Source organism: Stegodyphus dumicola, chromosome X1, assembly GCF_044657685.1.
Source record: "Stegodyphus dumicola isolate Sdum_Otavi_A_Nest chromosome X1, ASM4465768v1".
NCBI lineage: Eukaryota > Metazoa > Arthropoda > Arachnida > Araneae > Eresidae > Stegodyphus > Stegodyphus dumicola.
Window position 1 is genome coordinate 50,718,457 of NC_140780.1, and position 26,433 is coordinate 50,744,889.

General features: G+C 33.0%; 1 protein-coding gene across 3 annotated transcripts in view; it reads right to left on the reverse strand.

Moving 5' to 3' along the window:
• Positions 1-26,433, reverse strand: part of LOC118180907 (uncharacterized) — a 61,425-nt gene continuing 34,992 nt past the window's right edge. For 2 of the 3 annotated variants that reach the window (XM_035349983.2, XM_035349982.2), the window contains exons 2-7: positions 13,595-15,331; positions 12,422-12,504; positions 9,924-10,024; positions 7,054-7,322; positions 4,497-4,651; positions 1-1,025 (exon numbers count right to left, since the gene is read on the reverse strand). In XM_035349983.2, the coding sequence (XP_035205874.1) occupies positions 864-1,025; positions 4,497-4,651; positions 7,054-7,322; positions 9,924-10,024; positions 12,422-12,504; positions 13,595-15,293 (2,469 nt within the window). In that variant the 5' untranslated portion in view covers positions 15,294-15,331 and the 3' untranslated portion in view covers positions 1-863. Of the gene's footprint in view, positions 1,026-4,496; positions 4,652-7,053; positions 7,323-9,923; positions 10,025-12,421; positions 12,505-13,594; positions 15,332-20,359; positions 20,514-26,433 lie in introns of those variants that run through there. The other variant, XM_035349985.2, reaches the window with a different exon arrangement.

A 26,433-nucleotide genomic window follows, 5' to 3' on the forward strand; every position in this document is an offset into this window, starting at 1 on the left:
TAAAAGATTGGTAATATTTTATTACGTTATGACATAAAAACAATGGATTAAATTTAACAACCATCTCAAATAATACACTGAAGGGTATGTATTAGTTCATGCTGTGATGAAGAGATGATAAAATTCAGAAGATAAATTGGAATATAAAAGCAGGTAAAACCTCAAACCACTAACAATTTAAAGTTGCATTAACAAAAGATTGTTCAAACAATTTAAAACCAATTCAGATTAAGTAACAAAACTAGTATCCCTTAAATAATGACATATTCAGATAGATTTCTTTACCGATTAAAATATCTACACTAATATCAGAACTTTTTTTTTTTTTTTTTTTTTTTTTGCTCGGTGCAGGCTACAGGTCGTTCTAATTATTTGAAATAAATCTTTAAAAAACAAATTTATAAGTAATAAAAAAGTTTAAAAAATCATATTCTTCAAGACCCTCCCCCTTAAGGTTACACAAATAGACAGTATTCTTTACAACCAATTTTATTTTTAATAATTAAACATTTTTATCATCGAAGAATGGAAGGAGTGAGACTTATGGCAGTCGTTATAGAAAAGATTTCCTTTACCAAATTTTTCATATGTAACGTAACATTTCAGATAATGTAACAATAACAAACGTTGTCTGCTTGAGACTTAAAACACAATAACAACTGATGTCTACTTCAGACTCAAACATATGTATGTATATAAACGAATACTTGCAGACAAAAACATATAAAAATAAAGCTAATATGGTCAGAGAAATGACAATGCTGGAAATGCATGATGAATCTATTTTCTGATTTGCATAACACATTTTTTTTCTAATGTTGTATTTGTCTTATTCCTGTAGATAAAATGTTACAATTATAAATTTAATATGCTATGATTTCATTTATCCAATCAGTGAATTTTGTTATTCTAGTATATACACCAGGCTGTTTGGGAGCCGCACATCCCATGCCCCAGGATATCAGCCCTACCAGCGTCCAATGACCTTTCTCTCCTCTTATCACCATAGGTCCTCCAGAATCACCCTAGAAAAAAAAGTGACATTATTTTAGTGATCTAGAAGCTTTAGTTATTAGTTACAAAATAAAAAGCAAGAAAACAGTTTTTTTTTTATTTTTATTCTACAACACTGCAATTTTGACTATTAAAACAAGAACACATTTTTTATTTGATGGTTATGTTCGAAAATTATCCCATGCATTAAATAATCAGTTAAATCATGAATAATATTTCTCTTAGAAATCACTTTGCATCGTTAAGTACGTCATGCACTGTATAACATTAAATTCAACAAGTTAAAGCTGATATAAAATTAATTACATGTATACATTATATAACACAGGTTTCGAACTGTATAAAATACAGTTCGGAACCTGTACTCAAAATTTCAAGAATTGAGGCCTTTCTAATCTAAACAAAAACCTTCCTCTTGGTGAGCCTTCATTGGATAATTGCCGCACTTAAGCTTCTGCCTCTCTTCCAGTTAAGACACTATTTCCCTCGCTCTCTTTCTATCGCAGCAGTTTTAAAAAATGTAAATGTTCTTGAATAAGCACGATTAGAGTGCCAAGTAAATTATAGCCACAAGTGTCAATTGAAATAAAAATGAAATTTAATCCACTCCGACTGCCACGTTTCCTAATCATTACGGATTCAACATCTTAGCATTCTATGCAATCTTCATGAATTCTTCATCTTCAATATGCATTTACGTTCTAAGTCACCTACGTGCTGCGTAATCAGCATTTCTGCGTTTCTATGTCTCAGTGTTTCTACATCAGTACTTTTACTTATCGTTTTTATTACATATATATAGGGAAAATTAGTAAACGGTTAAAAAATCGCTAATTCCGGCAATTTGTCTTGCATTATATAGTACTTTACTGTGAGGCGAAACGTATTTCCCTTTTTCTTAATTATCAAACAATTTCCTTAAATATTTAGATTCTGTTTCTGGATTTTCTACGATAGTTTTTTTTTTCTTTTTTTTTTTTCGGTTGTCTCCTACTTTTAAAAAATTAGAATCTATAAACTTCAGGTTACAGTATATTACATCGAAGAATTTACCATTGCACTTTCGAAAGTTAAAAAATAAATAAATAAAAAAATAAATAAATAAAAAGCATACAAATCCCCAAATTTCAAAGATATTGCACGTGAACATTGCATGCATATTTCGGTTTAACATTTCAGGTTACAATAGGCCTACTATTTTAAGGTTAGGTTAGGTTATTTAATTACGGCAAAGCCTCGAGGGCTATCTGTCTAAGGGAAGGAATGCCTTTGTGGAGGACTTTCTAAGAGAAACTGGCTCGTATACACGTTACACATGGGGAAAACCACGAAAACACCCATGCAGCCAGCCCGTTCGCGGGATTCAAACCTCGGACCGAACTATCAGTGCTCAGCGACTTTACCGCTCGGGGGCCCCTAACATTTTAAGAATGAGTCTATTTAGGTACAACATATAAAATTTTATATTTAAAATGAGCTATTCAAAACAGCAAAGCCAAATAGTAAGAAAAAATTTATTATATTATTTCACTATAAATTAGTATCACATAGAGACTTCTGCACTCATCAATAAAGAAAAGGCTTAATTATTCAACGCATACTTGTGCAGTTATTTCATTGGTTCCCCTGTGTGCAAGGGCTGCAACTAATATTTCTCTTAAGTGGTTTTACTTTGTTTTGCAATGACACCAAATCCACGAAGTGAAAACAGTAAACAACGAAGAAAACATTTTCATGGTTTATCTTTTCCTTTGTCTTTTTCGTCTCTTTTTATTTATTTATTTTAAGAATTTTTTTCAGATAACGGCTGTTTCGGCTGAATGGTGTAACCATTAAACTTCGATGCTGCTGATACGAAGCTGAAACAAATATGTTTTATTAGTGGTATACTGAGCGGAAAAGTAGGTAATTCTGATCGTTATGCTAATAAGACAGGGTTTTCACTTCTCCATGCCTTTTTAAACAACCTTCCTTGATATGAGTCTGTGAGGAAAGACCTAATAGATGGATGATCCCAGAGAGATCGAAAAAAAGGAGAGGGCACAGCATAATGCCTTAGGTGTTTCTTGCATCTCATTAAAATTTATACATCGCAGGAAATGAACTAATGCAGCGTATTTAAAAAGATTTCATTGGAAGTTACTTAACCTTTTGACTACCAACGGGACATGTATGTTCCACTAAAAATTTAAAAATTACTGCGGGGTTAAAAAGTACTTAAACTCACTGTAACATATCTCAGTCGTAGAATCAAACCAGTTTTGCATGTTTCACTTCTTGTTACCCAATTGGCGCTAAATATTATCCCGCCAAATGCCATTATTATTATTATTATTTTTATAAATTCTTAGTCAAATGGTTAAGAGTTATTTAATTTGAAAACATTCATTTTAATTGCAATATAAGATCAACGTCATATATATGAAAATTAATGGCTTCCTTTTTAAAATAGCAGATTGTTCAAGTTAACAAATGGAAATTTCTAATTAAATTTTTTATTAATTATTAAGCACTACTAACGTTCGTACATAAGAATTCGGGAATCAGTTCTTCAGTCAATAAATGTAAAACATCGATATTTGCTTTCCTCGCTTAATGCTATTTTTTAAGTTGTTTGCGAAAATAGCCGCGCTTCAAAATCAGAGCTTAAATTGCGCCGAAGCCCACTGGAGCTCGGCTCCCGTACTTCTTAGTTTTTGGGATAAATTTACAGTTCTAGCCGCACCTGAGCCCTAAATAAGAAGGCTTCTTTTATGTAACTGAACAACAATTTCGGTAGAATTTTTAATGTCAAAAATATTATTTTTAGTAATAAAATTATATTAAAAATTACTTGTAAAATTGTAATTTATCTCTTTACATTTTATTAAATTTTAATTATTTAATTACTTTAATTATTTTTAATAATTAATTTTTTAAAATTATTAATGGTTTTATTAGTCATTTTATTTATTGATTCTTTTTCTTCTTTCCTGACTGTCTTCCATAGGGCTTCGGCACTTCTAATTTTAGAAATTAAGCCCTGTTCAAAATGTTCACCGTTATGTGACGACACATCTTTCTTTCCGTGTTGTAATTCAACTTAGTTTCACCATAATCTAGCTCTGCTAAATTAATATCGTGCAGCTTTTACCCGGAGAATTTGAGAAATTTAGAAAAGTGAGATCGGTCATGCACATTAGCAAGAGCTATTTTCTGGAATTGTCCGCTGAGCCATTCCTAAGGGCTTGAGAAAAATGATAATGATCGGAATAAACTGGCATTAAAAAAAAAGTAAAAAATTCCTATTTGCTTTTGCTGACGTCAGAATCGTTCTCAGTTTAGACAGATCAAGGCCAAAGGCCTTGTAGTTCAGTGACCGGATTTGCCACACCCACTGCGTCTCTCAAAAGACCGGATTTTAGGTACGAACTGTACAACTTTTCATGCATGAATTCCCATCCCTTCCCTTCCCTTCCCAGGGCATTTATTCCTATACTTACCTCGCAAGCATCTAATCCGCCACTCAGAACGCCTGCGCACACAAAAACATCTCTTATAGTTTCTGAATATCCAGCTGCTGAATACATATCTTCACATTCTTTATTTGTCAATATTGGCATGTGGACTTCGTGTAATGATCCAGGTAACTCTCCTTCTGAAAGAGCAAAAATAAATTATGTATTTACAATTAGAATAAATTTAAAATGGCTCAGAATTGCAAGCTTATTCATCAATCAAACATTTTTAAGTACAAGACTGCGATCATAGCCACGGATCCGTGGGTTCTTGAAATCCTAAAAATTTGTATTAAAAAAAAAAGATAGACGGTTTAACAGTAGCAGAAATGCGTATATGTTTTGTATTCACTTATTGTCGTGAGCGTGAGCGCAAGTAGGATGTATGATTGAGGCAAATAATAATAAAAAAAATTGGCTGCGTGTCTTGAAACTTAACTAATACGTGCGGGTACTGCATTTTTACGTTACTTTATCATGTTGTGAAACTTCAGCTAACATATCAGGATCTAATATTTTCAAACCCACAAAGAGACATAAGGAAAATTCTTTGTAAACGTGCAGTGCAGGCCACAAAATAGTTTATTTTAATGTCATATCTAATATAGGTAATGTCTTATTACTATATTCAGTTTATCAATTAAACAACAGTTTTATCCATTATTTTAGAGAGACAGGTATTAGAACGCATTACCCACGAATACCGAGTACTGCTATTTTGAATTAAGCTATCAAGCAATCAAGTGTTTTCGATACTTCAGTTTGTTTGAACAATACACATTATACCGAGACACATTTTATGACTCAGATGTGATGTTGTATTTAATTATGGCAAAGCACACTAGGGCTATCTGCCTAAGGGGAGGGATGCCTTCGTGGAGGACTTTCTAAGGGTAACTGGCTCGTATACACGTTACACATGGGGAAAACCACGAAAACACCCATGCAGCCAGCCTGTTCGCGGGATTTGAACTTCGGACCGAACTACCAGTGTTCAGCGACTTTATCGCACGGCCGCTGGTGGGCCCATTTTATGACTCAGAAATGATCTCACATGGAAATGACGTAGTCTTGTGATATTAGGTTTTCTTATCACCTTTAATTCCTATTATTAAAAGCATATATATAGGGAAATCAGATAATGAGTGCAACAAAATACTCAAAATATTAAAAGATACAGTGCACATATATGCTCTCAAGATGATGTGCCTGGCTGGCTGGGATTCTTATTTCCGAGTCAGTCTTGCATATTATCATCAGCTTTTCCTTAGAAACTCTTACTGGGTTTTATATGTTCATCAGTTCACTAAATGGATACTTGGAATTCACTTTCAAATTTAGAAGTTTTTTACTGCTGACACCTATAATCAACTTCCTTCTGGAAATCAAATGTTAATCACAACTGAACAAATTCTTTTCACTAAAGCTAATGCGTTTAGCAACGAAACTGGTTAACTAGATGGGCAGCTGCTCTCATTTAAAATAACGGACATTTTTCGGTCTCGAACATAGACCCGGACGTGACCAGACGTTTAAAATTTCGAATCCTCAGTGCTAATCCTGGACATCTGATACCCTAATATATAAAGAAATCTTAAAACGTGAAAACCTGCAAGTTTTTTAAAATTATTTCATTGATAATGCGATGTTTCATTCCTTATTTTTTATATTTTTTTCTCTCATTTCCAAGCTAGTGAGTGATAAAGGAAAGTAATGAATTCTTAAACAGTTACTAGAAGGGAATAAAATAAATTACAAATTATATGCAAAATAAATAAATTTATTAATTTTAAATATAATTTATAATACTAAAGTATTTTGATGGAAACAATATTCATGCCGTACGAATAGTCATTCCGTTTTCCGGCTGTTTTCTGATTGTTCTGTCACAAAGTCATTCTGCTTTCTGACGTTTTCTTTAAGCCCACCAAAATAAACTGAAAGTAGCAATAAAACGAGTCACATCAATTCTCGATTTCTCCATTTAAGTTATGTTTTACGTTATATCTATATTATTCTACACAGTAATGAAGATCTTTCTCCTTGTTACCGATACAGTTCTGAGATACACAGTTTTAACCAATACACAAAATTAAGTAATAATCCCCGAATCTTCTAAACGTTTACACAAAAAATATTATCACCGAGCAATTTAAGGCCCTCATACGACTATTATTTGGTGTAATTTCAGCGGAATAATAATAATGAGCAACTCTGAAACATCACGGGAGTAACTAAAATGGAACACAGGAAGACACAAAGCGAGTAGATTTGTGGTAAGCAAAATGAAGCCATTTGATTGGCTCAATGCATGATACTCACAACTTTCGATTTTAAAAAATAATAATAGATAAAAAACACGATAGTAGCAAAACGGTATAAAAGAAATTATTTTTATGCACATCATTTGATATACCCAGGTACCGATACAGCATATTTACGATCATAATAAGATCATCTGCTTTCGGTGAATAAGCTGCTTCTTTTTAAAAGTTATTCAATTAAAAAAGACAAAGTAGATCACAAATTCCGAAAACTTTACCTTCTGATAATCTTCCCCAGCCAGTCACAACAGCCGTCCTTCCGGCAATGTTACCCACAGATATGGGCAAGCAAACGGGAACTATATTGGCACGAAATTGTACAGGTTCATAGAAACGTAAAAGAGCTAAATCATTCTCGTAAGTAACAGGATCAAAATTTGGATGAATGACAATCATGTAGATCCGGCGTTCCACGTGTGGATACGATTCATCTGTCCTATATAAATTGTACTCTCCCAGACGCAGCATCACGTCATTAGGCAGCTTCCTGTGAAAGAAACAGTAGAAACTGTATATATTAGTAGTTTAAGAATAATCTACTCGTACTTTTAATGAAGATTATTTACCACTACGCGGCTGGAAAGGCTAAACATTATATGATTTTTCATATTTTCAGCAATTTTTTCATAGACTCCACACAAAATATTGTATTTTTTGGGTGAAATATTTGTTTAATATAATTAAAAATACAAGGAATATAAAATGTCCTTCAAAAGGTTTCAAATCAAAAGTTTAAATTAATAAACTCTGCGCTCCTTTAGCGGAAATAATCTAGCTTATAAGAGTGCTTCTTTGTCTCTCGAAAAGCAGTCTGTAGAGTTATTCAATTTTTTTACCGAAGAAGGAAAGGTCAGACAAAGAACGGTGCCCTCGTCGGAATTCGGACGCCATACCTCTCTGTTACTAGACGGACATACTTCCATTTATACCACGAAGGCACGTACGTAGTAAGGAAGGGAAAAAATGCATTACAAATCAAGTTTTTATGCTTAAAACAAAAGCTAATTTAAGATTGCATTAATTAGTTTTATGACTTGAGTTAGCTTATCTCACAGGTCCCGAATTGATTACCCGTATGTGATTTGCTTCAAGAAAAGCTGTGAGACGCCTTCATAAAGGTTCTGCACGTTTATGTAAATCGGCAACTATTCGAAAAGCCAAAAATCTTCATAACGCTGCTACGACATAAGGGATTGTGCACAAATTAAAGATCAGTGTCTGTTTTTAATCTGATTGTCGGTACCCTCATGCTATCCAGCGTCTTTTATAACGGTGAGCGCACACATACACAAGTCCGAATTTCACTTTAATTACTGATTAATTAAGCAAGGAATGAAATAAATCTTCACCTGTATGAAAAATGGGAACTTTGTGTAAAGGTGCTCTCTGTTACGAAAAACTCTGAATTTTTTATAAAGCTCTCTGGACTTATGAGAAACACCGGATAGGCACAAGAGTGGCGATGTTTTCGTCAATCAGTACAATTTTTCATTTGTGATTCTCAGAGAACTCGTATATTTCAACAAATTAAACTTCATTTTCTCCGAATATGACAATCTGCTATAAACATAAAAGTTGAAAAAGGATGTATACAGGTTTTTTTTAACCTAATCTGAATACAGGTCGTAAACTAAACCAAAAAACGTCTTGTACTAAATTTTCTATTTCGACGAAATATTCAGTTATTCATACACGTTCTATCTAATAGTTTATAAATAATACATGGTTTTCTTTCGACAATCAAAATACGTCAATTTCAAATGTAAAAAGCATTTTTACTGCTTTGCTGTAGTAATAAAATGTTTCAAATCTCTTCCATTTAATATTTCCTTTTTTCTCGTGTTTCTCAATTTTTCAGCATCGCGAACCTACAAGCTCACTTACAAAAAATTAAAAAAAAGTTGCTGTCTAGAAATTTTCTAGAAAATGTTGTTGTTTGTGAAAAAGAAAGATGCTGTCCAAAAGATAATAATGTTATAACGGATTCATAATATATAAATACGAGTAATATGAGTAACTATCAGCAATAAATTAAGTAAGTTAATAATTATAAATGAATTCATAATTTTCAGAAACATACATTACTGTAGAACAAAACAAAAAAAGCATATGTAATGAATATTTATTTAGCGATATTCGCTATATTACATAAAAAAAAAACTACACGTTATATGTTGCTAAATTACTTAAAAAAGTGGTGTACAAAATTATCACCCGATTGAATAAAAGTAGGTTTCAAATTGCATTCAGCATTCAAGAAAAATTGAGAAACTTCGAACTTTAAACTGAGAAAATTATTAAAAAAAAAAAAATGTTACATCCTTTTCGGCCTTTACGTGTATACCAGTTTGCCATTTCGGTGAAAATATATTTTATTGAAATACCGAGTCCTTTTCCGAGAACGGCAACCTGAAAAGTTGTTCTGATTCACGAAAACGTCAGCACCTTTATGTCTATCCATCATTTTTGCATAAAAGTGCTAGCAGCTTTATAACAATTCAGCGTTTTTCACAAGGGTGCGAGCACGCTTATGGAATTTCCCCGTTTTTCTTTAAGGTGCGTAGGATAAGTAAGGCCGGATAATTAAATCTTAAAATAAATCTTAGGCAAATAAATCTTAGGCAATGTCGAAGATTTACGTCATATCCTACTTAATTAATGAGTAATTGAAGCGAAAATTGGAATTGCATAAGGGGGCGCAAACTTCTATGAAAAAGGCATAAGAGCGCCGACGATCAGTTTTCAAGAGTGAAACTGATTGTGCACACTTCTTGAAGCCAACGTTACTAAGATTTCGTTTTTTTACGAAGAGTGGACGACTTGCATAAGAGTGCGGGAACGTTATAAAGTTTTTTCAATTATTTGGTTTATTTCTCTCCCGGGCAAAAGGGGAAAAAAAATGGCTACAAATTTTCTTTTGTTTTCTTTCTATCAAAATTAAACAAGCGCTAACTAAGGCAACATATTTTTCTTATAGTTTTAACTCTTCATCAAGATACATTCTACAAATTCTATATCTAATACCAAGTCCCTATAAAATTCAAAACAGCATTTACGATTTGTAAAATTTGAATTAACGTATGCTTACCCATCAACGCAATGAGCGGCTGTGATTGCCCATAATTCATTGAGTAATGCAGCTCCACATTTATGTTTAAACGCTTGACCTTCGTATCGACGAAGCGAGATCTGAAACAACATACATTCCGTACAGATTAAAATGGTTAGTTAAAACTACTAAAGAAATAAACATAAGTAAAATGAATAAGATGTTAAGAACACAAAATGTGATAAAATAAGAAGCTGGTGGTAAAAGTACTTAACACCATAAAAATGTAAAAACTATTTAATAATATAGAAACGAAATGTATTCAATGAAAATTACTTGAAACAATGAGATTTTTTTTTTCAGACAAGAATTAAATAAGATTTTCATAATCATGAAACCTTGGGGTTAAAAAATGCCTTAGGTGTATAAGTGTATAGTTCTATTTGAATTGCTATAAACAAAATTATAAATGGAGAATTATAAGCAATTTTATCCTCCTTCCAAGCAATTATTAGATTTTTGACTATTTTGCCAGATCATTGTACCCAGAAATCATCCTGGTTGTAACAGTTACTACTTTAAAAATTATTTAAATTGATTGATGCAAACTAATCCACTATGTCCGCTTATTCCATATTTTGCTAACCAATGCCAGAGATTTTTTTTTTTTTTTTTTTTTGAAATCTCAGTATCGTATTTCATAAAAATGGAATAACGTTACTGCCATTATTAAAACTAAACTGTTTACTGGAATTATGGGTTCAAAATATGTTATGCTAATGTAGAAATTTTGAAGATTATTTTAGAATTTTCATTACCTTTAATGTTAACATATACTTTTTATCTGAATTATAGTCCCCCCCATAAAAATTATCGCCCGAATTAATAAAAGTAGGTTTCAAATTGCATTCTTAAAACCTAGAAACTTCGAACTTAAAGCCGAGAAAATTATAAAAAAAAAAAAAAAAAAAACCTACGTAAGTAAGGCCGGATATAAAATAAATCTTAGGCAATGCCGAAGATTTACTTCATGCCCTGCTTAATTAAGTAAATATGGAAGGTCATCGGACAGAGTCATTAAATTATTTCTTTAGCATTAGAATAGACTTCACTAAAATTCTGCAAAATTCTGTTTGATACAATGTTAGAGCATGAGAGTTTCCTTATCATGTCTGGCAACAAACATTATATGGCACTGGAAAAAAAAAAAAAAAAAAAAAAAAAAAAAAAAAAAAAAAAACTACTGCCTATTTAGCCTTTTTTTTAAAAAAGGAAAATCTCACTTCGATTCTTCTTAAATCTGTCATGCAAGTTATCCGGAAGAAGAATTAAACTGTGAAAGACATTTCTTAACCCTTAGACTATGAATTAAAAAAAAAAAAAAAAAAAAATCTTCCCGTTTTCTATCCAAGTGCAAAAATATTTCACAAATAAGGTAAATTTAGCATTTCGGATTTTTTTTTTTTTTTTTGACAAAAAATTTTGAAGCTACATACATTTTTTTTTTTTTTTTTTTTTTTTTTTTTACATCCATCCCACCATTAACTACGGCTGAGACACATATGTCCCACACGTAGCGATCGACTTACTATATAAGCATACCTATTATTTCTGGAAAACTTTATTACATGAAATAGCTTTTACATCATATGGTACAGGGTAGAGCATTCTTTGCATAACCCAACATTACAGATTGGGCAACTCATATTTGTTCTTTTCTCTATGTTCATTTGTGTACAACGAGCATAGCAGCGTCTTGATTTTTCAACTATTCGAAGATGATCCCCAAAATTCAGAAGATTCCAAGTACTTTTTAACCCAGCTGTAATTTTTAAACTTTTAGTTGGACATGCATGTCTCGTTAGTAGTCAAAGGGTTAAACTCGATAACTAAATTATAAAGACTGTTGAATGAGCTTTTCACCTTGCAGTGATAAGAAAAGGGGTCTGCCTTGCAAAGATAATTGTTTCGCAGTGCGCTCTATTTCCTCCCACTATATTCACATAATAATTAAAAGTTTATTTCTGACTAATGCTGGGTAATCAGTGCATTTTTCCTATTTTTGGTTACGTAAAATATGTTGCAAAATATTTACAAAACGCGATTAATTCGTAAGCATTTATGAGAAATTTTATATATAAAATTACAAAACATTCTGATATGCAAGTGTTGAAGAGTATAAAACAGGTACTATTCTATTTTTTGGGGTTTATTATTATTTGATCACATTTAACAATGATCAAAATAATTCAATTCTAACGGGGCTATTAAATCTTTCTGAATTTAAAAGTATTTAAATATTTTTCGAGTGCTTTTTAGATCTGGGTTAAAAACAAAACTTTTTCCTTAGTGAAAGGAATCAAAGAAAGGCTTATTTCTGAACTCGATATAAATTGCTTAAATTACAGCCTTACAGTATTGATTTTATGTGTAAAAAACTATAGTTTCTAATTTAGCAGTTTTGTTTAATGATATTATAATAATAGTAACAGTAATAATAGAACAAAACTAAAATTATTGGATTTAAAATTATTTACCATCCAAGGCCATCTCAGATAGTGTGATTTTCTTCCTCCAACGATTCTTCCTACAATGGTACTACTTCTGGCTCTTCCACAAACTGTTAATGATAAGGCATATATAAGAAAAAAAAATAGGTAAGATAAAATTCTAACTTTAATTTGCAGTAGTCTCTTAAAACTCCTTTTTTAGCTGATTATATCCCATTTCTGTTCTAAAAATAGGAACTGCTCATAATAAATCTCTCTAAGCTGTTTCATTTCAAAATTTATCCATGTCATTATCTTTACATAATTCGACCTATGCAGATACTCACAGAACGTTTCAGCCAACCATAATGTTAACATTTGAAAACTGAAGCTTAAATTAGTCAATAAGGATAAAGTGAATCATTTTTAGTGTAACCTTTTGAAGTATAACTACACATTCTGCTTTCGCTTCACTGGCTTTCACGCTTAGTATCCGTTTTTGCACTTTCTTTCCTCAAATATATTTCAAAAGTCTAAAAAGTACCTATGTAACTTTTCAAGAACAGGTGAGTATTTTTTGATTAAGCTGAGTGTTCTTCCCCCCCCCCAATAATAAAAGGAAGTATTTAACAGGTTATGATCATTGCACTATATCTAGGCACCAAGCTTCGTCATTCCGTAATAATATATTCCCTGCCGCGTCATTAACATCTAAATTATTACATATATATAATGAATGTAATTTACTTTCATTAAAAACTAAACCTTCCTATACTGGGAAAAATAAAGGAGGGAAACTAATTAGTGCATTTAAAAATTCTGCGAGAAAATAAAGAAAACAGATACAAACGAATTAAATTTTGTCTTATTCATACTATTAGATTCCTAAATGATGGCAAGTGAAGGGGTTTACAAATTAAAACAGTTAATAAAAATTGCAATAAAATGGGATAAAAATCGCTTTCAATTTTTTTTGATAAGAATGTATTATTCAACTTTGCATTTAGAATTGCAAAATTATCTTAAGTTACAGATATCATAAATGCATATTCAGAGCAATGCTAAACCACACTTTTCACACTTTTTACGAACCTAAGTATTATTTAATGCGCACGCTTATAAAGTTTCCTTCTGCATATTAGTAGCATTATAGTATAGTAGTTGGCATGTATAAATATTGAATATATAATAATATAAAATTAGAAATAGAAAAATAATTACCCCTTGAAATGTCTTTCACAGATGTTGGAGATCCTTTAGACTGTTCATTTTGGAATGATTCTGAAGGAGATTTTGATGGTGGCTTTTGATAGGAAGGTTCAGTGAATAATGTGAAATTTGGTGTTGTGTAATCTTTATCCATGGTATTACTGAATAAATCTGAAACATTTTTTATCGTTGATGAATCAGCTGTTATCGATGTATAAATAGAATTAACACTTTCATCTTGCAGACCACTTTCTGAATCATCAAATATATGACTAGGATCTGTTGATGGTATCTCATTAGTATTTACTTTGATATCTGGATCTTGAGAAATATTAAGAGATAAATTTGAGGTATCAGGTTGAATTAGTTTCTCGTTGTCTGTCATAAAAAAACTGTAGGGCCATGCAAACAAATTTAATACAGGCAACCTTCTATCGTGGGTTTCTTCATTTAACACGGGCCAGCGCTGATCATGCGAAACCTCTGGGACTGAGGGTTTTCGCAAATCATGTGATGCACCAAAAGATACGGGTTTTCGTAAATGATGAGAAACATCTGGAAGTTCTGGCTTTCGTAGATCGTGAGATGTATTTGGAAGTATGGGCCTTCGTAGATCATGAGAGACTTCTGGAACTATAGGTTTTCGCAAATCATGAGATTGTTCTGAAGATATCGGCTTCCGTTTATCATAAAATTCGTCAGAAATTACTGGAGTTCCTAAAATATGAGATTCTAAAGCTATTAAAGTTTCATTTTTATTAAGAGTATCTTCAGTTACAGGCTTCCGAACTTGCGAAAGTTCTACCGCTGCAGGCTTCTGTTCACTATGGGTCATATTGGACGCAACAGGTCTCCTTTGGTAGACTACTTCAGGAATCGTTCCAGGTTTAGGGGGAATTTTAGTCGTTGCTTTCAATTTAAAACTCTCCAATATACTGAAAAATAAGTCATCTTCACCGTAAGTGTTTTGTTTCAAACTCGAACTCTTAGTATCCTGCGAAAATGAAGTTGTTGGATTCTTACGAAACATTTCTATAGGTAGTATAGGTTTTCTGTTATGAGGAGGGAAAGTTGTGTGCGCTGATTTTACATCAGAATGCTTTGTGTTATATGAATTGACAGTAATTTGAGATGAAGGAAGACTTCCTAAATTATGATTTGATTTTTGAGTATGGTGAGTAGATGAGTTGATGGTAACATTTGAATGATTTAAATCAATAATCGAAACTGGTTTTTCATTTTTTTGGCCTTCAGGCGAATTTGTAAAGATGTTATAATTTGATATACATGGCTCCACTTGAGTATTTTGATTGATCGCTTCTTGCTGTTCTTTTTCCCCACCGCTGGGTTTCTTTGAGAAATTGCTGTATTCGTCACTAGATTTTCTTGAGGAACTACTGAACTCTTCAAAAAAACTGGGTTTTCTTGTAGAATCGAGGTATTCGGTAGTGGGCTTTCCTGATAAAATGTACTCAGCGTCGGATCTTTTTGATGAGATGTACTCTGTGCTGAATTTATTCGATGAGGTATATTCTGAGTGGGGTTGACTTGAAGAGCCGCTGAATTTTGAGGTTGTTGTCCTTGAGTTCTCGTTCGGGATTTTGCAGCAGGTGCCGACAAAGATTCTGTCCAGGCAGCTGCCGATACGAACACCATGGGCCACATTGATGCAAGACCAGTTGAACGTACAAACACCAATCTCACCAGTCATACGATTTTCGCAGGGTATGGGTCTAATGTACGGGAAATCTGTAAGAATAAAGAAAACATATAGAGCGATTGTAATTTCTCTTTCCTGCTAATGTAATTTAATATGGTTATTCAATATTGCAACGATAAAACTGTTGTAGAAAAAGAAAGTCTTGTTATTTTATGTAAATGAATTAACCTTTTATTGTCCTCATATGAAATGTAGAGCACATTTAAACACAATATAACATTTGCAGTGTAAACAATGAACGACATCTCATTTTGAAAATAATTTTATAAAAAACTTAATTTTCTGCAGATGTCTCTTTAAATTTTGTAACAAAATGATATATAGTGAAATATAATAATACATAGATAGCAGATTTATCATTTCTTGCTGATGCAGCCAGTCATTTAAATATTCTCACAAAAGAGCTACGAGGATAGTGTGTGTGTGTGATTATGGCAAAGCCTCGATGGCTATCTGCCTAAGATGAGGGATGCCTTTGTGGAGGACTTTCTAAGGGAAACTGGCCCGTATACACGTTACACATGGGGAAAACCACGAAAACTCCCATGCAGCCAGCCCGTTCGCGGGATTCGAACCTCGGACCGAACTACCAGTGTTCAGCGACTTTACCGCTCGGCCGCTGGTGGGCCTACGAGGATAGAATAAACTTATCACTGACATGTATGCTTGTATTATTAAACCTTTTAAGTTAAAACTACAGTTACGGGAATCGCAACAAATCAAAATATTTTGCACATTTTCTAGATTTTAAATTCTGCCCTGTTATTTCAACTGAAAATTTAAAAAATATTGAAGAAAAATAACATTATTACGATAATAATTTATTGTATTCATTTTAATGACTTGTAATCCAATTTTACATTATTTTCCTTACCATTAACCGTTTGAGTCCGGCGCGCGCTTCACTTGCGTATGCCAAAAATGCGACGCAGCGCGATAGCGCTTCTCTTGTTTTGTATCGAGAATGCCATACTCAAACTTTTGCCATACTTTTGCCATACTCAAACGGTTAAACTGAACGTAGATAATGCAGCAGAAGATCTGCAGACGGAGCTAAGTACACCAGTGTGATATAAATCTTATTCAAGGATCTGAAGATGACCGGTTCTTGAGGGCATAAATCACTGAACACTATTAATTGCTCCCAAGTTCGGTTCCCCGGACTATTGCTATACTCCCTGTTCAGTAGCTAATAGTACCGAAGGAAACTGACTGTGTCGTATTTGTTAAACGTGGGAAAAAAATGCATTCTGTTAATTAATTTTGTTGCTGATAATCAAATCTGAAACGTGTCCAGACATCTGGTTGCTGTAGAACGTATTCCATATGTGTAAAGTTTCTTTAAATGAATGCAAATGAAAATGGAAGCTTATTTTCAAAATATCTAAACAAATTCAGGGGTGAGTGCGGGAAGTGGTAAAAACAAAGTTTGTATGAGAGCATGAAAATGAATCTAAACTGTTTAAAGGGTATTCCAATAAGAATGATATGATTTTAAAATGAAATAAAAACAATTTCAGATACAACCAAACTTCTTATTTTGAAGTGAAATTTATGACACTATGTTTTCAATAAGACATCATTTAAGTGTTCATTTCGACTTGGTGCTCATGAAAAAATCCGATGAATCCAGTTTTCGATTTGACTGTATACAATAACTCGAGCCTAATGCTACGAATGCAGCATTCGATGTTTATTCTTAATGCTTCAAGGGTTCGTGTTTTGTTTAGGCCACTGATTTTGTACAGGCCACTGATTTAAAATAACTCCACAAAAAATAATCTAAAGGAGTTAAATCCTAACTTCTGGAAGGTTAACGTTACATTTCGTGAAATTTTCCTTTCACCAAACTTTTTTTTTTACAATACATCAATAGGTGTTTTGTATGGTGTATTTAATTACGGCAAAGCACACTAGGCCTATCTGCCTAAGGGAAGGGATGCCTTCGTGGAGGACTTTCTAAGGGAAACTTGCTCGTACACTTACACATGGGTAAAACCACGAAAACGCCCATGCAGCCAGCCCGTTCGCGGGATTCGAACCTCGGACCGAACTACCAGTGTTCAACGACTTTACCGCTTGGTCGCTGGTGGGCATACATGAACAGGAGCGTTAGCATTGTGGCATGTGACTTTTTGAAACACATGTCCTCTAAATGTGGCCAAAAAAAAGAAATAGTTATATCAGTTGATATCTCTCACCAATCACTGTAACTGCATCTCCTCCCTCGTTTGGGGGGGGGAATTTGGTCCGATGATACCGTTATGTACCTTACAGTGACCTTTTGACGAGTACCAGGCATAGAAAGGTAACTGTGCAGAGGATAGTTTCCGCAAAGTGCACGTTGAGTAGTCCCCCCCCCCCAAAAAAAAACTTTTATTTTCATAAAATTTTGGATAATAACCTAACGTTCTTGAAATGGGCATTTAGACACTATGAACTGCCAGAGCATACTAAACACAAATCAAAATTAGTGACAGTGACAACATTTTAAGCATAATTGCGATTTCCTTTTAAAAACATATTCTTATTTGGAATGCCCTTTATAGCACTCAAAGCGGTTTAATTAGCTATCGAAAAAACGTGAAACATCCCAAATGTATTCTGGGAAAAAACAGCGCTTAGTTTTTGTAGAGAATTATACTAAGTAAATGCGGATGCTTAGGGAACTTATTTGTTTATAATAGTATCAATAAACAGAAAATATGAAGTTCGTTAATGTTTCAGAATAAAATAAATCACAAAGGCTATAAGCATAGACAAATAAGAGAACTCCAAATGCATAAAATAATTGTATGGTTCTTTTCCATACTCTCAGATTTAACTTAAAACCACGGTTAAGTTTTGAGATCCATACATACACAATAGAAAATATATCCCTATCTATTTAAGTCAGAGTACCATAATTATGTTTTCCAAGTTTCTGGCTGATTTAGGCTGTTTTTTTTAATACTGACTTATTATTTTCCGAGCAAAGTGCGAGGGTAGTCATAGTAATGAACTATAGTATTTTTCCCCTTTCCTGATGATAAATATAGTTATTTTCAGTGATCGAATGGAAATAATTCAAAACAGTTTAAAAAAAATTTCAAGTTTCCTAGCAAATAGACTTTTTTAAAGGAATTTTGGGGCTGATATAGAAAAGGAAAGGCATCAAACGCTGTAGTTCAAAAATCCGCAATACAATAATTATAAAGTAGATGATATCGTTTAGAGTTATTTCCGAACTATTGATTAATTAACGTTTGAATATACAAGAAAGAAAATATATACGGCTAATATTGGATTTTATTATCGCAAGGTACACTACGACTGTATATCAATAAAGAAAGATGCTTTAATGGAGGATTTCCGAAGGAAAACTCGCTCATATTTGAGTTACACATGACAAACTCTCTTGCGGATAGTTCGTTTACTCTTTGGAAATAGGAAAAATTGGTTGATCTTTACATTATGGTAACTTGGCGTTTTTTGGCGAAAATTTGGCGACCAACTCTCCTACAACAACCCTCTATTTTTTTTCCCCGCCGCCATTTTGTCTTCACGAAGTAAAGACATGTTTCTTTTCTTTTTATCTACTGAACACTTCTTCCAACAATCTACTAGCCGAATTACACTTATGCTAGAAATTTTATCTAACAAAACTGCTTAATCATGACAAATATTCACTGCAAAATTGGGAAAAAGTGCACAATACCATACTCCTTACGCGTTTTTCAAAATAACACATACACATAAACCATGTACACGCCGACTTATTTTTACTTAAAAAAACATCCCAGAATTGCACAAAAATGGCATTGCGCACACTCTTCACTATATCCATGTACACTGCTTTTTTCTCATAAATTAGAAAAATTTCACGAAAATACATGACAATTTTCTCAATCTTTAAACCCGGTAAAAAGAACATATATGAAATTACCTGATCGCGAAAAAGTATTTACCCTTTCCAAATATGAACATTTCCACATATAAAATAAATAAAATATCCAAAAACTTTTACCTCTAAATCATCTATTACATTATACACGTCACCAACGAATTCATACCGCAACCATTACAAATACTTAGTATCAAATATTTAAATTATTTCCATGCACGTTTTCTTCAACTAAAACGTATACCAAATTCCTACAAACATAAAATTCACAAAATAACTATCATTTAATTAAAATATAATTAAATTCAAAAACACTACTTAAAATACAAATGAGCACATACATTAAATTAATACATACATAAATACCCATTTCGAATTCACTTTAGTTACGGCCATGGGATCCAAAAATTCACGAACACTGTTTCACACAACACAGAATAAAGCCAAATACAAAATTTCCAGATTTTTTCCCGATTTCCCCCCCCCCTTTTCCGATTAAAGAACCGTAATTCGTCCATTAATATCACATGACATATCCCATGATCTCTCATTTCCCTCACACAAAATAATGCGTAATCGGAACTGAGTACTACTCACATTATTACCAAAGTGCCAGGTAGTAACCTTTATCGCCTCCAAAATGTCGCCAAACTACCAGTTACCATATTGTAAAGATCAACCGAAAAACTTTTAGAACAAATTGCATGGTAATAATATTGTTTGAGACTAAGTGCATCTCATGGTTTAATGTTATGAGCACCTGCTAAGCAGAAGGTGCTCAACCAATTAAACCAACTATCAGTTTCCTCTAAATATATTTCTGTTTCATCTTATACTCTAAATTCTTAGAAAGTATTATGAAAGTTCTCTCTTCCTTTCATCTGCAAAGTTAAAGATTTTAATCTTCAAGTTTCAGATGACAATAACTGTGAAAGTAAGTTTTCTTAAATACCCATTAAACAAGAATTCAAAATTTACGTACATACTTACTAAAATTTTAAATAGTCTTACAGTGCCTTAGATATAATTACGCTTATCAATTTGAAGTATTTTTTTAGTCACTTATAATGAAAAAGAGGTCATATCAACATTACTTCATTAATCACTAAGACATGAAAAATGTGAGATAGAGGTTGAAAGGAGCAAAATCTGATATGACAAAAGGATTAAATACCTCGGAGATGTAGTCAAGCAATTCATTACCAGTGTTGTTGATGTCTGATGCAAGGATGAAGTAATTTAAGAACTTTGCTGTAGGCGTTGATGACAGTACCACAAGCGTAAGTCTCAGAAGACAGACGTAGTTCTGGCAGACAGTGGACGTGAAGCTAATTTTTAACCGAGTAACCTTCAGAGCACGGTCACAGGGTGAGATTCACGAGGAAACAGGTCATATCAGTTCACCTTGAATTAGGTATACCAGGTCAATGAACCTCAGTTGCATTGTTCCCCAGCTACTTTCTTATAACTTCAGCTGATCCAGCCTGGGCGACAACAGTTCATGAGGAAGGAAAGGGAGAAGAAATCAAGCGGACGTCATGATCGTATCGATAAGTTAGGCCATAAAGTATTAAAGAAAAAAAATTAACAAAACAATCGCTTGAGTTCACTGGTCCGTATCAGTTCGGTGGGCGGCAAAAGCAACATACAAACACCTTTCTGAAGTCTTTGTTAGCCGAATTCGATACACATGACCAACAGCTACGGATTTCAGCAGCAACAATGTTCTATTTTTTCCAGGATAAAAATAGCTTAGAAGAAATGATCTGGTAAAAAAATTTTTTTCAGCATTTTACTTCATAAAATGGCTTTTCAGATCAAAATAAATTAAAAATCCACTTTAGACTCTAAACGTTAAAAATATTACTGCTTCTTTTATTGATTCTACGTTCGAATGATTAAGAATTCAAATTTCGTTGTTATTCGATTCCTAGCAAAATAAATCTCAAACAAAATCTTTCAGCTTCAAAAATTTAAACTCAAAATTAATGTTTGAGTTCAATTTTGGATTAATGTTTGAGTTTAAACATTAATTCAATTCATGTTTGAGAATGTTAAAACATTAACAGTGCTTCATGTTAAAACACTAACAGTGTTTGCATAATGCTGTGCATAATGCTTCATGTTAAAACATTAACAGTGTTTTGAAAGACTACTACGTGATAAGAAAACTAGCAAAAAGTTTTTTTGGTATGTGTGTGTTCTTTAAATAAAATTCATTATCATTTTGAATGCATTCAAGCTGACATTATGAAACATTTTCAGTCTTATATACGTCATATCCCTCTATATTGCGGAAATATGCGGCAGAAAATATAGCAACGTAATTGCCATATTTCTTACATTTCCACATATTTCCCGGATGAGACGCTGTATGTTCCTTAATTCAAATTTTACTTGCTTCAATAACATGCTTGAAGAGAGGGTAGATTCATGAGCTGTCAGTCTATCGCAATGGAAGCTCGCAGGCTTTGTTATATTTTAATAAGTAGTGAATGTTTTTGAAATTATTTAAAAACGTATATTGTAAGATTTTTTTTCTTTATTCTTGCTTTGTACAGAAAATATCTTTCTAGCATTAAAAATTATTTTCATTTATAGCATTTCAGTAAATGAAGCATGAGAAATGTTTTCCCCTGAATTTTGTTTGCTAGATATACCATTTCGTTCTGATCCTTGAAATTAACTTTCAATTTTATTAATATAGTTAGTTGTATTAGTAAACCAACCTAACCCACTTTTACTTCATTTTCTTTTACAGACTCCCAACGTAAATGTACTATATAAAATCGATAGTCATCATTTGGATACTAATTTTAAAGACTATTTATCTCCACAGAAAATCGAAATAGCCAGGAACAGTGGGTGATTTTACAAGATCTCACTGTTTATATATTCCAATTCGATGTCATTTTAAATTGTTATTGGCTGTTACATATTAAGTACACACGCGTTAAGGAGATTTTCTTTTACATATACAATATACTTAATATAATATACAAACCGCATCTTTTTGTCAGACAGTATGACTAAAATAATAAAAAGCATGAAAAGATAAAAACTAGTTAAATATTTTTTAACATACTCCTAATTTTCTGTAAGCCACTAGAAATGATGTAACATTTACCCTAAATGTAAATTTTCAAACCTAGTGCAGCATGAAGGTCATTTTTAGATGACTTTTTGTCTAATTACATGAAACAATAAATGCACCATTGGCTCTCAGCCTTTTTTGCCCTATGCACTTCTTTCACAATTGCTAGACGATCATCCCCCTTCTTTCTAAAACTCGAAAAATACATGTACACTTACATAAATTAGGTTATTTTTTAATGTACTTTGCCCGTTAAACAAAAAAAAAAAAAAAAGGTAAAAAAGTGTTGATAAATATCAAAACACGAGTAAAATTTTTTCTTTTTCTTTTTTTTTATATTCATAAACTAAAACGCAATACTTAACAGGTAATAAAAGTCTAACCTCCCTTGGTTGAGAACCCCTGCGATACACTAACCATTGAATCCTGCCATGTATTACATAAATTTCCCACTACTCTGACTATTTTATAGAAGGCTATCGTTTTATCATCCGATATTTGATTTCTTGAAAATATTCAGTGGTATTTTTAAGCAACATTTAGGGAAGAAGAATCAAAGCTGGAAGTTGTAAAGCATAAAACAAAAATGAAATATTTTCAGGCACTCGGGTAATTTGCGAATCGAAGCTAATCTTATTCACATATTATTTAAGTATCACCTTACAAATGCTTGCAAATAGCGAGCGAAGCGATCATGTCGACTCATGCTATAGTCAGACACAACCTTTTCAAACAGTGCGATTATTCCTGAATTGTAGTTCCTTTAACCACACAGCGGTCTAAATATTACATTCGCCAGGCTCCTAGTAACTTAGAATCATCCGATGATGAACGATTTCCATTCAAAACACATCTGAATTTTTAGAAATGTATTATTGCTGTATTGTTACACCTCTATATCTTAAGTTTATCAGTATCCTTCACTCACTCTGCATGTATATACGGATTTAGATGTAAAATTTGAAGAACATATTCTTATGTATTTTTATGTTTAGAAAACCTATTGTAAAAATAAAGCCATCGTTTGTCATAATGATGCATGGAACATAACCTTGTGCTAAGATGGCGACACAATTATATGACGCGCGTCTAAGTGGTTGTGTAATTATGGTGAAACACTTGACTTTTATCTCATCCAAGGCGAAGAAAACATTCGCGGAGAAATTTCTAGGGGAAACTAACTCGTATTTTTCTCATAGAGAATATCGCAGAAATAATATACAGCCCTTTTGTTCTACTGCCACGACCACAGTCTGAAATGAAACTGCAGCAACTAAATAGTTAAAGCAACCTACTATCAGCTCAACTATCTGAGTAGAGTTTACGAAATTTTCAGAGTGCGTTAAAATAGGGCAACTATGCTCATTGCAAATCTTTTCGTCATTTCCGTGACCGATCTTTTTGTTGTATTCCAACCTGGTACGGTATTTACAGAATAATCTTGATTTTTTTAAAATTTTAAATCAGTTTTAAAATAGGCGCTTGAGAGCTTTGCCTGTGATAGAAGAAACTGCGTAAAATGTTTCCAGGAATGTATATTTTGCCACAAATTCGATAAAAGGAACAATACTTTGAATCCATTTTTGTAGTTTCGTTTTGAGGACCGTAAAAAAAATTGCAGCGAAAATGTATGCGCAAAAGCGCCAAATCTAGCAAAAGGGTCCATTTAACAGAGCGCCAAATCTAGAGTATGCGCTAATTTCAAATTGCGTAAGTTTAGATAGATCTATGTTTCTTAAGACGCCATTGAAATACTAGTTTAATTTTTTTATTCTTTTTTTCATATCCTATGGATTTAGCAATTTGGGAATTGCCCATGATGAAAAGTCTGCAATAGAATTTTTTCAAAGAAAAGGTACGATTCATTATAGAAAATTATGTTTGAACAACCAACGAGATGTATGCGTGTGATCAGGGCAAAGCCTCGAGGGCTATTTGCCTAAAGGGTGGGATGCCTTCGTGGAGGACTTAAGCGAAATTGGCTCGTATACATGTTACACATGGGGAAAATCACGAAAACGCCAATGCAGACAGCCCATTCGCGGGATTCGAACCTCGGACCGAACTACCAGTGTTTAGGGACTTTACCGCTCGGCCGCTGGTGGGCCCCCAACCAACAAGATGAAATTATGCTTTAACGATAACTCGGTAGCGAAATAGCGATGCAGGAATCCATTCAGTTATGTTTAGCCTTTTTTATATAAATTATAATAATAAAGTATTATATGAAATTAACCTTTCATATAAATTAAAAAAATAATCTTTAGATAGTTATTTACCATTATAGTACTTCCTTTCTTGCGTTAGGGTTGCCGCAATTATTTTTGGCAGCAATAGTTTGGCGATTTTTTACAGTCCTCAAAACGGAATTGTACCTCTATGGGTAAAGTGATCGCCAAGATTTTTCCTCCAGAAAAGAAACAAAAATCCTTATGCAAGTTTATTGTCTAATTTTCGGGATACATACCCAGTTCAAAAGTATACTTATGATAAATAATGTTTTTGCACTTATAAGTCATGATTCGTTTTCTTCTGTAAGAAACTGCCCAACTGGGTCAAGCTGGTTGCTCTAATATAGGCCTGTCCAAAGCACGGCCCGCGGGCCGCCTATTACCCTTGGTCCATCTTTGTGCGGCCCGCGGTGTGTTTTTAATATTATAACGGAAGAATAAATTTTTCCATTTTTTCAAATTTTGTTGGTAGAAATGATTTTATTTTATATGGTATTACAAATAAATAACTAAAATATTGAATCGTATTCCTACGTACGTATTTATGAGTCCCGTTCCGACTCGTGTACCTTTATTTCTAAAAAATGAAATAAAATCAGACACTTCTGAACTGCAAAATTTTATGCAAGATCCTTTATTCCTGGCTGATCTTGCATTTTTAACTGATATGACACAACACTTGAACGAGTTAAATTTGAAGTTACAAGGCAAAGAACACAATATTGCCAACTTGTATGGATATGTGAATATTTTAGATGTTAACTAAAATTGTTCAAAACATCACTAGAGCAGACTAATTTTTCTTTTTTTCCGAGTTGCAAAGAACATTACACAGATATGGAAAATTTTGAAGGGTGTACCTTTAAGGATCACCTAAAGTATATTGACGATGTAATTGTGGAATTTGAGCAGCGATCTGCAGATTTTAAAGAATTAGAGAGTGATATATCACTTTTCATTCATCCATTAACAATTGCAATTGGAAGTGTAAAGACTGATTATCAATTGGAATGTGACTTACAATCAGACCCCTTTTACAAAGGCAGAACAGAGTCTGGAATAGATTTTGTTAAGTTCCTTGGCGAGCGTTTCCCCAAATTAACCAATCTTGGCTTAAAAATGGGTTCGATGATGAGCAGTACCTATCTTGGTGAAAATGCGTATTCTACAATGAATTTTATAAAATCTAAATATAGATCTTCGCTTTTAGATAACTCACTTACACACGCACTGCGTCTGGCAACAACTAATATTAATGTTGATATTAAAAGGATTGTAAAAGATAAATTAATGAAGCACTAATAGAATTTAATGTAACAGTTACATAATAATTATATTACGCTATTAAACCTTTTCTTAAAAAAAAATGTGCTTTTTTATTTCTGCGGTCCTCCAATCTATTTAGTAATTTGTATTGGTCCGGGATCATAGCTGGTCTGGACAGCCCTGCTCTAATACGTTAAGTACCTTTATTTTCTATTTGTCTCAAGCGTATTTTACGGTATTAAAACTGATGATCTAGAGTAAATTCAAGACATGAAAAATTCTGGAAAATACCTATTCCAGTCTGTGACTTATTTAACAGTCATATCCAGTTTTTTACAAAATCGGACTGTTGTTAACGCTTTGTTTAGTAGTAAATAAATGTATGTCTGATGTAATCTTCAAAACTAATTTTCTACTATCATTCTTTCACACGTTATCGGCATATTTTTTGACGAACGGAAGTTTTCTTTAGCGGTTTTTATGCAAATTACCAATATTATTATTATTTGCGTGTTCGCACTACGCGAAGGGAGGAGGACTTTGTAGGGTAAACTGACTCGTATTAACACGTTACACATGGGGAAAACCACGAAAACGCACATGCAGCCAGCTAGTTCGCGGGAAACGAACCTCTGTCTGAACTACCAGTGTTCAGGG